Source organism: Pseudoliparis swirei, chromosome 19, assembly GCF_029220125.1.
Source record: "Pseudoliparis swirei isolate HS2019 ecotype Mariana Trench chromosome 19, NWPU_hadal_v1, whole genome shotgun sequence".
Lineage (NCBI taxonomy): Eukaryota > Metazoa > Chordata > Actinopteri > Perciformes > Liparidae > Pseudoliparis > Pseudoliparis swirei.
This window is the reverse complement of record NC_079406.1, coordinates 15,839,500-15,855,807: the sequence shown is the minus strand read 5'-3', so window position 1 is coordinate 15,855,807 and position 16,308 is coordinate 15,839,500. Positions and strand designations below refer to the sequence as shown.

At 43.6% G+C, this 16,308-nt stretch overlaps 2 protein-coding genes across 3 annotated transcripts; one reads left to right on the top strand and one right to left on the bottom strand.

Moving 5' to 3' along the window:
- The first annotated feature begins 24 nt into the window (after nucleotides 1–24).
- On the top strand, nucleotides 25–4,039 carry tmx2a (thioredoxin-related transmembrane protein 2a). The gene is made up of 8 exons (XM_056440246.1): nucleotides 25–302; nucleotides 442–502; nucleotides 1,141–1,254; nucleotides 1,935–2,011; nucleotides 2,408–2,514; nucleotides 3,105–3,170; nucleotides 3,288–3,417; nucleotides 3,501–4,039. Exons 1-8 carry the CDS (start codon nucleotides 114–116, stop codon nucleotides 3,675–3,677), a joined length of 921 nt encoding a protein of 306 aa, XP_056296221.1. The 5' UTR covers nucleotides 25–113; the 3' UTR covers nucleotides 3,678–4,039.
- Nucleotides 4,040–4,041: 2 nt separating this feature from the next.
- zdhhc5b (zinc finger DHHC-type palmitoyltransferase 5b) lies at nucleotides 4,042–15,589 on the bottom strand. 2 transcript variants are annotated; one of them, XM_056440244.1, is made up of 12 exons: nucleotides 15,484–15,589; nucleotides 12,775–14,206; nucleotides 12,149–12,270; nucleotides 11,765–11,922; nucleotides 10,916–11,088; nucleotides 10,690–10,792; nucleotides 10,465–10,556; nucleotides 10,094–10,226; nucleotides 8,722–8,830; nucleotides 8,437–8,543; nucleotides 6,672–7,609; nucleotides 4,042–6,166 (listed from the first exon to the last, which is right to left on the bottom strand). In XM_056440244.1, exons 2-12 carry the CDS (start codon nucleotides 12,921–12,923, stop codon nucleotides 6,061–6,063), a joined length of 2,190 nt encoding a protein of 729 aa, XP_056296219.1. In that variant the 5' UTR covers nucleotides 12,924–14,206; nucleotides 15,484–15,589; the 3' UTR covers nucleotides 4,042–6,060. The 2 variants fall into 2 exon arrangements, with proteins under 2 accessions (XP_056296219.1, XP_056296218.1); XM_056440243.1 differs by having other exon boundaries at nucleotides 15,363–15,582.
- Nucleotides 15,590–16,308: the final 719 nt, after the last annotated feature.

The following is a 16,308-nucleotide window of genomic DNA, read 5'->3' as shown; positions in this document are numbered from 1 at the left end:
CGGTTATTCTGGCACATGCGCAGTTCGAGCTGGCCGCCAGGTCTGTCAGTCAGTTACTTCCAGCTGTCATTCCTCCTCAAACCCCTTGAAGTGGACTTGTCGTCTTTACCAACATGGCTCTAATCACAGGACTCTGTACTTTTTTGTACCACTTACCTCAGATTTACAAATGGCTTCTGAAACCATATTATATCTCCTCGCTCTTCATGACCGTCGCCTTCCTGGTGGTCCGAAAGGCTCCGGGTCTGTGCGAGCACCTGGCGACTCAGCGAGAGGACGGCAACTCCTGCGACTTTGACTGGGTGAGCATGGCGGGCATCGTGCGGCGCTGCACTGTCTATATGGATTTCTCTCAAAATATAATTCCTGCGAGATGAGTATTAACCTAATTTACCCACTTTTCACAAAGTTGTTTAATGTTTGTTTTATGTTGTTTTATAGAGGGAGCTGGAGATTCTCATGTTTCTTAGTGCAATAGTTATGATGAAGAACAGGAGAGCGAGTAAGTACCCTTCCCCCTACCCACACACACTCAAACACACGCACTCACATTTGTATGTGTGTAAAACAACAAAGCAAGTATTTGTTTACACTGTAAACAGTCATCACAAGTGTTGGCTATCTGCATTAAAGAAGGTGAACTGGGGACCACCAAGATATATTAACACATCTTTCACTATTCAACAACCCTACTTGGTTAGATTTAGTTTGAGTTCAAATGAACTCTTTCTGGCATAAAGCCACATTTTTACTATATTCATATAAGTGTGTCTCCTAATTATACTTAATCTAGAAACTCAAAGTGGAGACAGATATACCTCAGATGGATATGTCTGATATGTGACTGTTCAAAATCCTATCAAACGACAAGGAAGGAAACTCGGTGGGTCCCACGATGTGCATGTAATGTTTAAACCCAGGAGGTATTTGTGACTTAATGTGTAACCGTTTCAGATCCTGAGAAACTCTGTAGCCAGCCACATGCAGGAAGTGCTTTGTGAAAAAAAGTTTGCTGTGTTGTGTAAACATTTCGATTACAGTGTAACCCGGCCTTCTTGTGACCTTGTAACAACAGCGTGAAGGTTACTCCCCGGCTGAATGCAACGTTTGTCCTCTCTTCTTCTCCTCCCTCTTTCTCAGTCACACTGGAGCAGCACGCAGGCAACTTGTTCCTGTTCAGTAAAGTGGCCAACGTCATGCTCTTCTTCAGGCTGGACATTCGGCTCGGCCTCCTTTACCTGGTATTGTGTGTCGGTCAGTGGCCTGATGACCCTTATACAAATACTGGCATACTTAAGAAACTTGGAATTAAGGAAGGGCGTCTTTATGGAAGACTGTCGTCCATCAGGAGGGACACATTGTAGTGCCGGCCTATCAGCTTCCTCATAAAGTGGCGCCGTCTAAGTTATTCCTTTGCTGTTGACTCCCCTCAAGAAACTGTTCAACAAAGATCTCACGCATTTAGTATTTTAATCAGTTCTATTAGTAAATGAGGTAGTCTTTATTTCACATGCACGGAAACTCTTAAATATTGACTTGGATCTATATATTCCCTGACAGTTTCTATAAAACTATTGATAGGTATTCATAAAATAAGCCAACATTTGGAGGAAATTGATTAAACATAAATGCAAAAGTAAGGTACCTTGAAACTGCATTTGGAGTACTTATTTTATGACATGTTTTGAGCTAACACCGGTCCCCTTCCAGACAGTGACAAGTCCAGTTAAAAAAAATATTTATATATCTTTTTTGTATCAAGCACCTTTTCCACTGAGGTTAATCAAAATAATACGTTTAGGGTTTAAGTGGATACTTATTAAGCTAATGTGACTTTCAACTCTTCATAAAATGTCAAACTTGGATTTAGACATTGATTTCATCCACTGGGATTCTCTCCCATATTAATCTATTATTCTGCGCCTCGTCTCCAGTGTTCCTCATGACCTGTAAGCCACCTCTCTACATGGGCCCCGAGTACATCAAGTACTTCAGTGACAAGACCATAGACGTGAGTGTTACCCTACAGACTGCGCTGGATTGTAGTTGTTTAAATACTTGTAAATGCCTTTATGATGTAAGATGAACTACAGCCGTAGCTCAGGACTCTGAGGGGTTAAGTAGCAGCTTTGAAACTCGTGGGAATTATAATAGTCATCAAGTCTTTATATGTAATATAATTACCTAAAGATGTGAGCTTCTTATGACAATGCAATAAGAATGTCTCCATTAAACATGGAAGCCACAGTGTAATATCAAAATGTCAATTGATGATATATATTAATTGAATGCAAGACATTTTAAATATAAATATTTGAACTGCCTTATTGGAGATGTTTTGGGGGGTGGAGTGTGACAGATCTTTTACCTGTGTCGTCTGTTCTCATCTCATGTATTGCGTCATCAGGAGGAGCTGCAGAGGGACAGTCGTGTCACCTGGATTGTTGAATTCTACGCCAACTGGTCCTCTGACTGCCAGTCTTTCGCTCCCGTCTTTGCTGACCTTTCACTCAAGTAAGAAATAATTAAATAAGGTTTTTGTAACGAAGGTACTGACGGCTGAGCTGTTTGTCAGACCCTCCTTCAGGTTACTTTAGTCACTGATGGAAAACTTATATCACCGTAATTGGCTGAGCTGTGTTCAAGACCAAAGTCTAGACAAATACACACTCATGGCAATAAACCTACAAATCACTATATCATACCTTTGCTTAAAAATGCAACCGTGATATCTACTTATAAGTAGAACGTTTATTGCTTGAAGATAAGCCGTATGGTTCAAGTGAAACTGCCGATGATAGAGACATCTGTTCTGTATTCACTGTAAATCAATTGCCTTTGGTATGAATCATACAAATAATTGAATTTGTTTAGAAGCAGAAGGCTCTTTGTTGTCCATCAGTGGAAGTTTGGCTTAATAACTCCCTTCCATGTTGCATACTGTATTCATCTCATAATTTCTAGATAAGCGATATTAACTTTCACATAATGAAGTTGTTAAATTAAACTGCCATGTGTACATTTTTCAGAATAATAATTAACCTGCTATTCAAGTGAATTGCTCTCCAGTCTGGACTCAGATATTTGTCGCCTGTGTACTGCAGGTACAACTGTGCTGGACTCAAGTTTGGGAAAGTGGACATCGGACGCTATGGAGATATTTCTGAGAGGTCGGACATTTTTTCCACTTTGCTACAATGCTAACATATTGTTTGTTTATGCCTTCTACACATTTGACAGTATCTGAGCACATAATATTGACTGTCTACGGAATTATTTCTGAACAGGTTCAAGATTAGCACTTCTCCACTGTCCAAGCAGCTGCCCTCACTGATGCTTTTCCAAGAAGGGCGGGAAGTCATAAGACGTCCAATGGTGGACAATAAAAAGAGAGCCGTGTCTTGGACCTTCAATGAGGCAAGTCTTGTATGTAACTAACCGGTGGAACAGGAACCGTCACATCCACAAAGATAGCCTAACATTGAGTTTTTCATTCCTAGGAGAACATTATCCGGGAGTTTAATCTCAACGAACTCTTCCAAAAATCCAAGAAGCTGAACAAAGGTCGTGGTTTGAAAGAAGAGCAGAGCGGCGTTCAGCCAGTGGAGGTCAGCGACGAGCTCCATTCTGAAACCAACAACCTGGAGCAGCCCACAGAGAGCAAGAAAGACCAGTGAGGAGCAGGATGGCCTCAGGTTGTTGCCAAAGTCCAGAATATGATGGGACGGCGAGGAAACCGGTTCTAACCACTAAAGACGTCACGTCTACACTCAGTCTTCACTGTGGCAAATTAATACCAAAAAAGCGAGACCACGTTTCCCTGGCTGGGTCTGATGCAGTGTGGTTTGAATGCAGTTATGCAAAAGACACGCAATAATTTTACTACATTTTATAAAGTTATTTGAGAATACATTTTGTAATACTCGTTTTGTGGCTACTTTCGACAACATCTCATCACTGTGCATCGTTTGCTGCCTGTATTTTGCAACGAGCGTGTTTACTGGTGAAGCTGAAATAAAAACAGTGTGCAGCTAAAATGTATCAGTTTAACTTTTTTATTCTGAGAAGCCATCTTTTTAAAAATTCTTTATAAGGCCATTTTGGAAATGTCTTAAATGTACTTGTTACAGATATTTGTGAAACTCGTTCCATTCCTCACAGCCCACAATAGTAATATTTTATCTCACATAGAAGTATACTCATAGTTTCAACTTGTTCAGTGGCCACCGATCAAGGCCAGAGCAGGAAGAAAAGTATCGCAGGTTCACTTCACCTCCTTACGAAGGCTGCCTGTGCCTTTAATGACGCTTCTTTACTTGTAATCACCCACACATCACCATATTACCAATATTCTCAGGTTTGCACGCCAGTGAAGCATTTAGCTCGACAAACAAAAACCACATGCACACCCAAGACAGCCTGGGAGGGTTGAAAACTAGGAACACGGTCCTTTGGGTGGAACGATGCTACTTCAAGCAAGTACTTTCCCCCAAAGACGTGCAACAGTCAGCCAGCTTTGACATTCCAGTGCGAACACCGCCGGAGGCCTTAATAGGACAAATGAAATAAATAAAACCTCCACTTTAATACCCAATCCTGAAACTCAAAAACATCGCCTTTCCTTTTTCCTTTCTTAAAATGGCCGTGGGTAAAAAAAAAAAAAAAAAATGGCTGTACCTTTACAGAAGTTTTAAAATGCCAATCAAAACATCTCCTATGCCGTACATTATTTGTGTGTAAAATATACAAATAAATAGAACAAAATGTGAATGTGCATGCTTCACTATGAATGGTCTCTAGGCAGAAAAAACAAAACAGACTAACTACAAACCAGTCCCTCCTTGAAATGCTTTTAAGTGGCATAGCGCTTTTACAATTTAATTTATAAAGTCTTTGTTGTAAAAAATTTTCATTCTTTTCTTTTCTCAAAAAAGAAAAAAGGACAATATGGTAGAGACTGGTTTGAAATTGTGCCCAAAACTACAAGGTTGTCTCGTCTGGTAAAATAAATAAGCCCTTCCCTCGCTGCCCTATTTGGCTGGCCACCTGTTGAAGGTCCTACGAGCATCTTGAAAGACAGAACAGAAGAAAAAAAGACTAAAAAAGTACATAATGATCTTAAAGCTACCAAGAGATTTTGCATAATTTCTCTCGCATAAACATTACAAGCGTACATTCCACAAAGATACTTGTGCTGCAGTTGTGATTCAGAATTTCTCAGTGGCTTTCTGAAAATCAAGCTCAATTATTTACCACGTCGGCTGCCCACCAAACGATCATCATTCTCTTTGGACGATGACGATTCCAGCACGAACTCATGAGTGGCTGATGCAGCCATTAAAATAAAAAAAACAGGCAACTGATTTGAGATTGCGTTCATGAATAATTACACACAGTACATCTGTCACCCTTATCCAAAGTCATCTTCAATACCCGACAAGTTGACCCAATAATAATAATCTGTAAGATTTTATACATTTATATAAAACATTTTTAAAAAAAGATTTAGAAAACTAAAATGATACTGTGTTTATAGGTACGACTCTTCCCTCCATGACTTATCGATAAATCGGTTGAGTGGTCCGTTGGAGAAGATGTTTCTATTGGTCAACAGTCCTAAATCCTCCCACTTAGGTTTCTGCGTCCACTGGCGAAAGGACATCCTTTCCTTAAGTGTTGGACACGTTGGGCAATACTCTGTGTGCTAATCTCCAAATAAAAATGCAAATCATTGAATAGCTATGTTTCATAGACATATCTGTCCCCAGCCATGATGATACAGTCTCATCCATCATTGGCTCACAACGTGGAGACGACTTGATCCAGTGAAAAATTAAGTGTCCCTTTTCACTCTTTGTTCAAATCTGCCAGTGGGTGGCGTTACAAATATAACGAGGTGGTACCAGACAGGCCTGCTCCTTTAGTCCTTTGCAGCAGAAACCAGTTATTGTTCAAGAGCCTACGGTCATGAATGATGTCCAGCTCAGGTCAGAGACAAGTGGAAGTAGTCCTGTGAATGTTACCCGTTCTTTATGACGGACCATGAAGGTTGTCTGTCACTCAAACCGATATCTCGTAAGTGGTCCCTCCAACGCCAGTCACCTTCTTCACTCCGCCCCCTGGTTTGGATGGTGTGTGATTGGCCAAGACTAGACGAGAGGTGGATCTGATTGGACAGCCATCGGGAAGGGGAGGGAAGGAGAGGGGAAGCAGATTAGGAGGGAGGACAGAGGATACATGGATGTTGGAGTGAGTGGTTCTATAAAAATAAAAAAAAGAGAATTCCTGCACAAATGTTTCTCTACCATCAAACTTTTAAGGCATTTGGTAATTAGACTAAGTGAGTTAGAAAAGCACATGGATAAAAAAAGGCTAGATGACAGAAGTAAATAGCATCATCGTTCGGCATGCTTTCACAGAGCTAAACACATACTGACATGCTTTTAGCACTTATCCACCGACACAACCAATGAATCCTCCAGACACTTCCAACTGTTGAATGCTAAACAAGCAAAGACCGACTCAACCTCGGAGCAGGAAAAGGAAGACTCACACAGATCAGGGAGGAAGAGGAGGGCTGACAAACCAGGGAGGAAGAAGAAGAGAATTAGGAGGAAAGGGAAGAGGAAAATAAGCGGGCTGACAGAGTCTGGCGATAGATCACTACTCACTGTGGAGCCTGTTGCCCTCCTCCGGCTCCTCCCCCTCCCAGCACAATGCCTCCTCCCGAAGCCCGAGGCTTGTGCTGAGGTCCTGTCTCCCCAACATAAGACGGGGACTTGCCGAGGGAGAGGCCGCGAGGTGGCGGGGAGACAGGGGGCTCTAGTGAACGAACCCCAGGGGAAGAGGACGAGGAGGAAAGGTTACGAGGGGCTCGGGAGGAGGAGTCGTGGTTATGCTGGAGCGGGTGATGGATCTCAGGAGGCCCAGAGGAGGGGGGAGGGGGCGGGCTGACGGCACGCAGGTAGGCCCTGTGGGGGGAGGAGAAAGTGGCAGAGCCCTGGAGCAGCTGCCCCTCCCTCTGCTGAGCGATCTGAGCTGAGAGGAAGGGCGACGTGTAGCCCTGCATCGGGCTGCTGGGTGACACCACCTGACGCTGGCTCGTTATCGTCGCTGAAGCAAACGGAGCTCGAGGTTTCTGCGGCGACAGCTCATGAGCGGCCGACTCAAACTCTGGGCTCTCGGATGGCGTCAGAAGGCTGTCATAGGACAGGCTGCCATTCCGAGGCGTTTGATTAGCCAGGCTTTTGTAGCTGGTGTCTGTGGTGCCCTCTGACTGGAGCGTGGACAGCGGGTTATGTTGTGCCACTTGAGCTGAGCGCAGGCTGGAGGAGTGAGAGCCGCCAGTGGACAGAACCAGAGAGGATGGGTAGGAGGTGTAGGAGCGCCCAGTAAGGGAGTAACCTGACATGCCCCCTGGCATCACCGCAGCAGTCCCGCCAGGGCCTCCGGGGCCCTCGCCCTTCTCCCCTCCCCCTCTGCGCGCCCCTGCACCTCCCCCCACCGCCGTGGTCCCGTCCAGGCTGTTCGGCTCCGAGCGGTAGCTCGGCTGACGGCTGGACTGGAGGATGGAGGGAGATGGAGAGTCAAGACTCTCCCCGCGGATCATCTGAGGGGAGGAGAAACAGACAAAAGACAGAGAGGGGGAGTGTGATGAAGATGAAGGCAGGAGTATAGAGAGGGGTAGTGAGGAAGATAAAAATCACCATGTTACTTAAGGAATGGATAACATAACACCAAAATAAACATTTTACCACTTATTATGAACAGAAAGAGTGGTGGGGTTGAAATTGGATGCTTGACCTGTGCTCTACTCCATCATCACACGACTGGATTGGAAACATTGACTGGCTTCAACAAGCACTGACACTGCATGTCAAAGACCGTGTGTATCAACACATGAATGGAAACACAAATACATACGGTACATGAACTACACATTCCAGTCAATGCAGTCTCAGGGGAAAGGACAGATCCACTCAGACACACGGAGACAGCCAAAGGGACACACACAGATGACACTAGCTGAGACTTACTGATCGACCGATGGCCACTGAACGATCAATTCAAAGTAAAAAACAAAAAAAGAGGAGCATGGTATTAACCACAAAATAAATCAGAAGCAGGACGGCACATCAGCCCCCAGACCATCCGTTACTGTAATCGGATATTGTTTGTGAAATCTAATAAGAAAACCACATCCCTTTATATTTTACAAATGCTAAAACAAGCTTGCTAAGTAAAATCAACATGGTTGTGTCTATTTAAAATAATTTTTTCGATTTACATGAGTCATGCATGCGTCTGTGTGTCCAATCCGGCAAAGACATGTGGCTACCTTTGCTCTTAGCTGACCCTGTGTTCCTTTAACACTCTTAATACACAGTATTGAATAATGGTAGGTGAATATTTTAGTGTATGTATATTGACATATACCTTGTTCGGGTGCGTGAGGGCAGTGTGGTTCCTTCCTGGGCTGTTGTAAGGTGGTCGATACTTATACATTGACGGCGTAGTTGGAGCTTCAGTCAATAAGCTGCTCTCTGAGTGGCAAGAAACCAAAAGGAAGAGATTACAAAACAAAGATCCAACTGTTCAGGTAAAACCCTTACAGCCCCTGTGCTGCACTTGATGGTCAACACTCAAGATGTGGACATGCCAGGTGATATACCCGTTACTAGAGGTTCACGTATGTATTGTGTGCGAGTGCGTGTGTCTCACCCTCGGTTTCAGCACGGGGCAGGCCAGGGTAACGAAGCTCTGGCTTCGGAGGAGGTGGAGGCTCTGCATCAGCTGACTGGCTCTCCATCTGCTCTATACTGCTCTTGGACTGGAGGACACACACAGACACACAGCATCAGGCCGTGTTCACACCCACAACGGCACTGAATAAAAAAAGAACGATTAGAACACGGTTTTCCGGTAAAGAAGTTTCATTCAGTGTTTGCTGCAACACCATCTGCCAATGCAAGTACATTACTTTGTAACTTGAGCGTTTTCCTTCTATTGTTAAGCTGGCAAATGTTGCAACAGAGGATGAAACGGTTGATGCCAGAACAACTTCTTGGAGGTATAAAGTCCTGTTTCATGAACCATTGTTGAAAGTGTTGGCATCTGATGAAAGTAAAAACTCAATGATCTAACTATTTTTTGTCTGAACAGCCTCCAACACATGTGCTTCATTATCTAGATGAGGTAGGGTTTTCTAATATAATGTGCTCTTATTCCATGTGCAAAATACAGAGTACAAAAGTACCAGGAAAGAAACAGAAAGAAATGGTATTCAAATTGTTTTTTAACTAACAAATTAAATATCTTCTGTCCTGCACTTTCCCAGTTTTGTTGAGCATTGTAACTTATCTGTTACGTAAAGTTATCTATAAATCAATGTCTCTCACATTTCTCAAGAACCATGCACAAAGCTGTGGATATCTTAACGGTTAACCGACCGTTTCTGCTTGTTTCTGTTCTGTAAAATTGACAGTTTAATACATTAAGATATTTTGTAGAATAGCTGCCTACTAACACAATTTCAAACCCCATGTTTTATCATGATGTTGTAAGTGTTTCAAAGGACTGTTTAAGAACATTCCAAGTGGATAAATACAGGGTTCATACACATGTTGACCAATGGATTTCCATGAACTTTCCATGACTTTAAACCAAACTTCCATGACTAAACATTATGTGTAATCTTGGTGTATACATGAGTATACCTTAAATAAGACAAATGAATGAGAGACAATAGTTTAATTTAAAGAATACATATTTATATAAATATGTGTTCCTGAAGTGAGCTCATGTGGAGGAAAGTGAGTGGGATTCTTTGGTTCTCTTCAAGTCCATAGCTTCTGATCCTACACATCTGACTTTATGGTGTGTAAAACCTTTTGTGAAATTAACTGTTACATTAATTAATGTGATTGACATCTTTGGGAGGTTCCTATGTGTTAAAAAAAAAAGATCATCCCGCAGCGACATTGAAATGTCTACAATAATTCTTGAAAATCATTTATAATATCTAGAGCTATTACATCTAAGTGTACACCTGTAGAATTTTTTTGGTACATTTGTTGGTTTTAGCATCCCTCACCCTGGTGCTGTGTCGGTCATTCTGGATGCCGTTGTCCAGGACCTTGGCTTCTAGCTGGGCCTCAGTGAGGGCCGGTCTGAGAAACGGTGGCTGTACATCCACTGCTTGAGGGCTCCGCCCCCGGCCCATGTATCTGTGAGATCATACACATACATCCATGTTAATCCTAATTAAATGACAGAAGCATTCAACAACAGGCTTAGCAGTATGGTGCTCGATTGAAAAGCATGACTAACACCAGAAGCCACACTGAAGGCTTGCTCTCATACATGCGCCATAACTAAACAGACAAAGTGAGAATAAAAATAAAAAAAGGATGCTGGAAAAGTTGAAAGAGAGAGCAATGGAAAGAAGGAGAGAGGAAGGCTGACCTGGGGGCCTGGGAGCTGCACAGCACATGAGAAATATTCCTCATGCAGCCGTTGGTGAAGGGGTTAACGCCTCCCCGAAACTTCCCTGTCACCTACAATGAGTGGGAGGAGCAGAGGAAAATGTTCTAGCTCACATGGACAACAACTTTAATGATAACAACCTGAACTGCCTGGAGTAATTCAGTAATGCAAGATGTAATACACACAACCAGCTCTTGTTTGTACCTGTTCATTAGTGGTCCTACCGCGGGCCACCAACACCATGTGGAACCCAGTCAGGCCGGCGACTGGGACAAAAAAAAGTCCAGCCACACACATTACAGCCATACTGGGAGGAGAGGGTCAAGGAGGTTAAAACAAACCCAGCAATGAGAAACAAAACAAATACCAGGCCTAAGTTTCATCATTTGTCCAGCCTCTTTATGGCTGCAGTGGGCCAAGTAAAGGATACGTAACCGCAGCATGTGGCGTGTCCAGCTGCTGGCGGTGGTGCAGCACATAAACCAAGCCAAACCCAAATATGTTCATGATGTGGGTGGTAAGTGATATCAAGAAGAGGAAGAAATGGCGATAATTCCTCCGACCAATGCAGTTGTTCACCCAAGGACAGTGGTGGTCAAAATCCTAAGAGAAAGAATGTGCGAGCACAAGTAAGAACGAATATGACAGAGAGGAGCACAATGACGACAAGGAACCACTAGAACAATTACAAATAAAACCATTCAGACCTCTCACGCTCACACATGAAAAACTAAAAATATGACATATCAAGGTCATGTCACACAGTAGTTTTGGAAAAAACAAAAACACACGGCGTTATAGTTGACATTCAATCAATAAAAGAGAAAGATACATAGGAACAATAAATGAAGATAATATAAAAAGGAAAAGATGTGTCTATATTATTAATAATTGATGTCATATTCAATGGATGGGTTGTAACTCTGTAACGCTGTTCATTCTGGTCACATGACATCTATTGCTTCTGTCCATCCTGGAGAGGGATCCTCCTCTGTGGCTCTACTGAAGGTTTCTTCCTTTTTTTCCCCTGTAAAAGATTTTCCTGATCCGGTGTGAGGTCCTGGGACCGGGATGTCGTATGTGTACAGATTGTAAAGCCCTCTGAAGCAAATTTGTAATTTGTGATTCTGGGCTACACAAAATTCATTGAATTTACATCACAAACCGTCACCCTGTTTCCCCCAATTGACCTGTATAGCTTTCCCTCAGTTTATATAATACTGTGAGCTCTATACCTTTCTAACAATACGAGCCCATAATACAGAGTGTGCGCGTGTACCTCCACACAGTTGTCGCAGACCGAGCAGTGCGAGCAGCGCGGCGGACGGTAGAAGCGGCAGGTCGAGCACCACTTCATTCGCACCTGGATCCCCTTGATCTCCACGGTCTTGTAGAGCGGAGCACGGAAATCATCTTCTTTGTCCTCGTCCTCCTCCGCTAAACACGACAGAAACAAACACTGAGACTACCGACATCAGTGTACCTGATCCTATGGTCTCCCTGCATTGTGTTACTATTTGAGTCAATTTCTAAGAGATAAAGTCATTATTGATGATTCTTTATGTGTTGTGTAGTCAATGGCACTAAATTGCATATGTTGGTTTGTGATAACCAAGTTTCTCTGTCAAAAACTTGCAGCGCAACACTGTTCAAATGTGTTTACCTCTGGGGAAGACTCCAGGGTCCATGAATGTGGCCATACAGAAGTTGGCGAGGGTGAAGAGGAAGGTCACAGCAATGTAGATAGGAATGACAGCGGAGAAATACTCTGACAACCATGGACACCTGGACAGCATGAACAAGGATGGAATACAATTACAGCTCCACATATTATGGCCATAACTACTTGCAGACTCAAATCCCTGCACTTTTTGTAACACACAGATGGAAAACCTCCACACGCCATCAACAACTATTGACACGCCTTGTGGAAGCAGATTTACCCCTCAAAGGCTCCCTTGAAGCTGCTCAGTGGCCAGAAACAGAATACTGCAATTGTAAATTGGCAGCTCAAGAGTATGATCTTGAAGAACTTTGTGAATACAAGTGTTGCTAATAAGAGGACAGGTTTGCTCAGTAAACGTTCTCGATGTGAAGGTTGAACAAACAGGCCGTCTTCATAGGAAACACAACCCATAGGGGTACCTACACATGCCTTCCGCACACACAAATACATGCAACCATTATTAGTTTGGCAATGACACAACTGTGTGTACATGCGGCCCTTTGCACCACGTTTGCATTATGTTGGAGTTCAAGTATGAGCGAGAGCGAGAAAGAGATACTTACGTGAAGCAGAAGAAGAGGGTCGTGGATCCGACGAGGAACGTGGCGGCTGCCGACACCGGGACATATCGGCTGGGACGAAATGGACGGGGAGGAGCAGAAGCAGGGACACCTACTCCTCCCCCAACCCCGCCACCACTGAAGCCCGGCATCAGAGAGACAGAGTGGGGAGGAAGACGGAGAGAGAGGTAGGTATCTACGGTCTACCGACTGGAAACGATGCTTTACAGGTCAAAATGGCGAATGTGGGGCTTGTTTGGGAGGAGGGGCCATGACTACAGACAAGGAAAAAGAAAACACTATGCAAAGCAGCAACTGAATGGAAACATGAGGGTTTCTGTGTCCAGACACTAAATGTCTCCTGGCACTAATATAACCACTAAAAATCAGAGAGCTTTACATTTAGCTTTGCATGTGTTCAGCTTGCTGTAATGTTATTTAAGTTGTGTGCATAATAGAGGTTTATAAAAGCAAGACTTTACAAGAGCAAGGTGATACAAAAATATGTGTGTAGGTAATTTATAAATATTTTGTATGGCTTTAATGTAACTATTTGGTGCAACAATATAACTACATCTAATTGTACTGCTCCCCGGCACCAGTGTAACTGTAGCACTTGTGTGCTTGGACACAAAAGCACAGTACCTCACACACACGACTAAAACTGCAAGAATTTGGGGTTCTCTCCACTCCTAAAACTCAGTGTTTACATTAATGCTCGGCGCTGTGTTTGAGTTCTGATGAAAATTCATAATTAAAAACAAAAGAACAGAAAATTAAAAAGGTAGTGGGTGGATAGCCAGCAGGCCGAGAGCAGAAGCACAAAGAGGAGAACAGGCAGAGGATTGAGCGCAGCAGCTGCTGATGACTTCTGTGATTGTCCCGAGAGGGCGTATTCAGGCACTGGGTGGGTGGAAGAAACAGAGGATGGCGGCAGAAGGAACAGTTCCAACCTTTCAAACTAAGTCAGCAGGGGAAACTAAAACAAATCCCGTTTTAAAACTAGTTGCTGGAAGCTGCGTCGAACAAAAGTCCAGCTGGAATATATTTTCAAAAATCGGATGAAGAAAAAAAAAACGGTTTACAAAATGATGTCCAGCCTTGACTTTACAAGCACAACAGCTTGAACTGCCGAGTAGACTCCTCTGGTTCGTGCCTTCAGTCGTTGCTTCAATATGGGGTCAAAATCAACTCAATCCAAAAAGAAGCCCTGTGTGTGTCATCGAGCTGTCTCCGCACTTGGCCGCGTCTGGGTGTAGAGACCTCTCCCACCTCCAAATTCTCTGCAGATAGACCTCCTTTCCCATTCTGCATCTCTTAAACAAAGCCATGTGCCGCAGTGATGTTATGTAGTCTGAGGCATTTTAGTCCGTTCTTCTCTTTGTCCTCCGTTTTCATTTACCCACTGGCTCTGTGGCTCAGCTGTTGGATGCCCCTGTAAAACAAATAGAATTGAAATGTTGTCAAGCTATTTTGATCATCAATACAATTTCCAAGCAAAACAATTACATCTAAGTTAAATATAATAGTTGTGATAAACACAAGTAACTACAATGATACATTGTATGAAATTATCAGTTTTTTTATTTAGCAGGTTGAAGCTTTACTGTCAAAAGTAAAGTTCCTTGTTGGACACAGATGTCGAAGAGAAGTGGAGGTTGCACTCTGATTTCACAACAAAGGCTGACTAATCACTTCATTACTGTCCCAAATAGTTTGCGTTACTCTGTAAACCTGTTCATTTCTCACCATTGTTACTCATAAACAAAGTTGCATAACAGTCTGCCGTTGTAAAAACAAACCCATCAACGCCCTCAAATTTTAACACCTCCCACTTCGGGAAAATGAAGGGAAAAAAAGGAGACAAGGATCCGTGATGAGCAAGAACGCCTTTGACTGACACACACACACACACACACACACACACACACACACACACACACACACACACACACACACACACACACACACACGCACACACACGAAAAGGTAGGGCGTGCCGTGCGAAACACCTGAGTAACCTGATAGTTTAGACACGCCCCTCTTTTCGACGATCACCAGGCAGAGCAGTAACCGTCTCACCGGCCTAACAACAACACACGCAAGACTAGAACGGATGTTAATCCTAAAATCTCCATGTCCAGCCTGTCATGTCACCGTCTCAAGAGCTACAACGATAAACGGCCGGCCCACCAATGCATGTTATCCATTTCCCCACAACAGTTACACACTAGGAGCTTCCAGCTAACGTCTCGTTTAGCTAAATGTATGCAATTTAACTGATTTATCGCGTCGTCTTTGGATCCCAAGTTGAAGCGGACACCGACAACAGGCCAGGGCGGTGCTAGGAGACCGCCAAGACAACTTACGTTACAACAATGAACCTCATTAAAATAACGTCACACCTCACTACCTTAAACTAGTTAAGTAATACTCGGTGCAATGTTTTGGCCCGCTGTGTTATCGTTTATTGAAATTATGACATTTAAACGCACTCCACACTTCATAATCAGTTAGCTCCCACTTAGCCTCGAAAGTTTTTTGCGACAATGCTCAGTCCTTTACCACAGCGAAGAGTTAGCTAACGTTACCTGGTGAGTATGGGGAGCTTTACACTCGCGGGGTTGCTTTCATTGGCGGCTGGCGGGATACATGAACGTACGTGCGGCTGAATTATCACCACAAAAAGCAGGTGAAATCAGCAGGACATACCTAACACGGAACATACGCGCTGTCTTGCCGGTAGGATTGTGGGTCGTTACGGTCCTCCTTGAGTTAGCCGCTAGTAAACTAGTTAGCTCGCTTGCTAGGCCGCCATCGGAATCCCGGAACTGGCCCGTCGTCCCTCAGGTGGGATGAGCAGCCAATCAGAGAGCGAGCAGGTGTGGTCTGGAGGAACAGTTTATCCAACCATGACTGACAGTACTAGTTCGCACTCGTCAAAAAGTATTGTTTTTACTGTCACATCATATTATTACCACATATTGAAACGGCTTCCTCTGACATTACTAAATGTACACATACATATCATCCTTCCATACCATTTAAATGTAATATTTCCTCAAATAGCTCATTATGCAAAAAGAGGGAAAACCACTTTCTTTATTAACGTCCCTCTACCCAGGGATGGATTAACCAACGGGCCTACCGGGCCCATGAGCTCAGGGGGCCCCTAGGCCTGAGCCTCCGCGCGTGACGTCGCTGTTATTAACATTGTATTGATATGAATATGATGATATGACACGATGCGCCGTAGCCGGTATATGCTGGGCTTAAGTCATTCATGTCAGTAACAGGGCCCCAATAGTCCTACTGAGGGATGGATTACCGAATGAGCCTACCGGCACCAGGGGCCCCTGAGCTCAGGTGGCCCCTAACCCAGAGCCTTTGCGTGAAGTCTCTGTTATTAACTTTGTATTGATATGATGATATGACACGATGCGCCGTATGCCGGTATATGCTAGGCTTAAGTCATTCATGTCAGTAACAGGGCCCCAAAAGTCCTACTGAAAAACTAAAGAATAGCCTAAACATTCA

Bases quoted from the DNA above. Each gene is read 5' to 3' on its own strand.
- tmx2a (XM_056440246.1), top strand. From the start codon at position 114: ATGGCTCTAATCACAGGACTCTGTACTTTTTTGTACCACTTACCTCAG. The intron at 2,515-3,104 runs GTAAGAAATAAT...TGTGTACTGCAG, and splicing joins TTTGCTGACCTTTCACTCAA to GTACAACTGTGCTGGACTCA. The intron at 3,171-3,287 runs GTCGGACATTTT...ATTTCTGAACAG, and splicing joins TATGGAGATATTTCTGAGAG to GTTCAAGATTAGCACTTCTC.
- zdhhc5b (XM_056440244.1), bottom strand. From the start codon at position 12,923: ATGCCGGGCTTCAGTGGTGGCGGGGTTGGGGGAGGAGTAGGTGTCCCT. The intron at 11,923-12,148 runs GTAAACACATTT...TGTCGTGTTTAG, and splicing joins CCCTGGAGTCTTCCCCAGAG to CGGAGGAGGACGAGGACAAA. The intron at 11,089-11,764 runs GTACACGCGCAC...TCTTTCTCTTAG, and splicing joins TCTGCGACAACTGTGTGGAG to GATTTTGACCACCACTGTCC.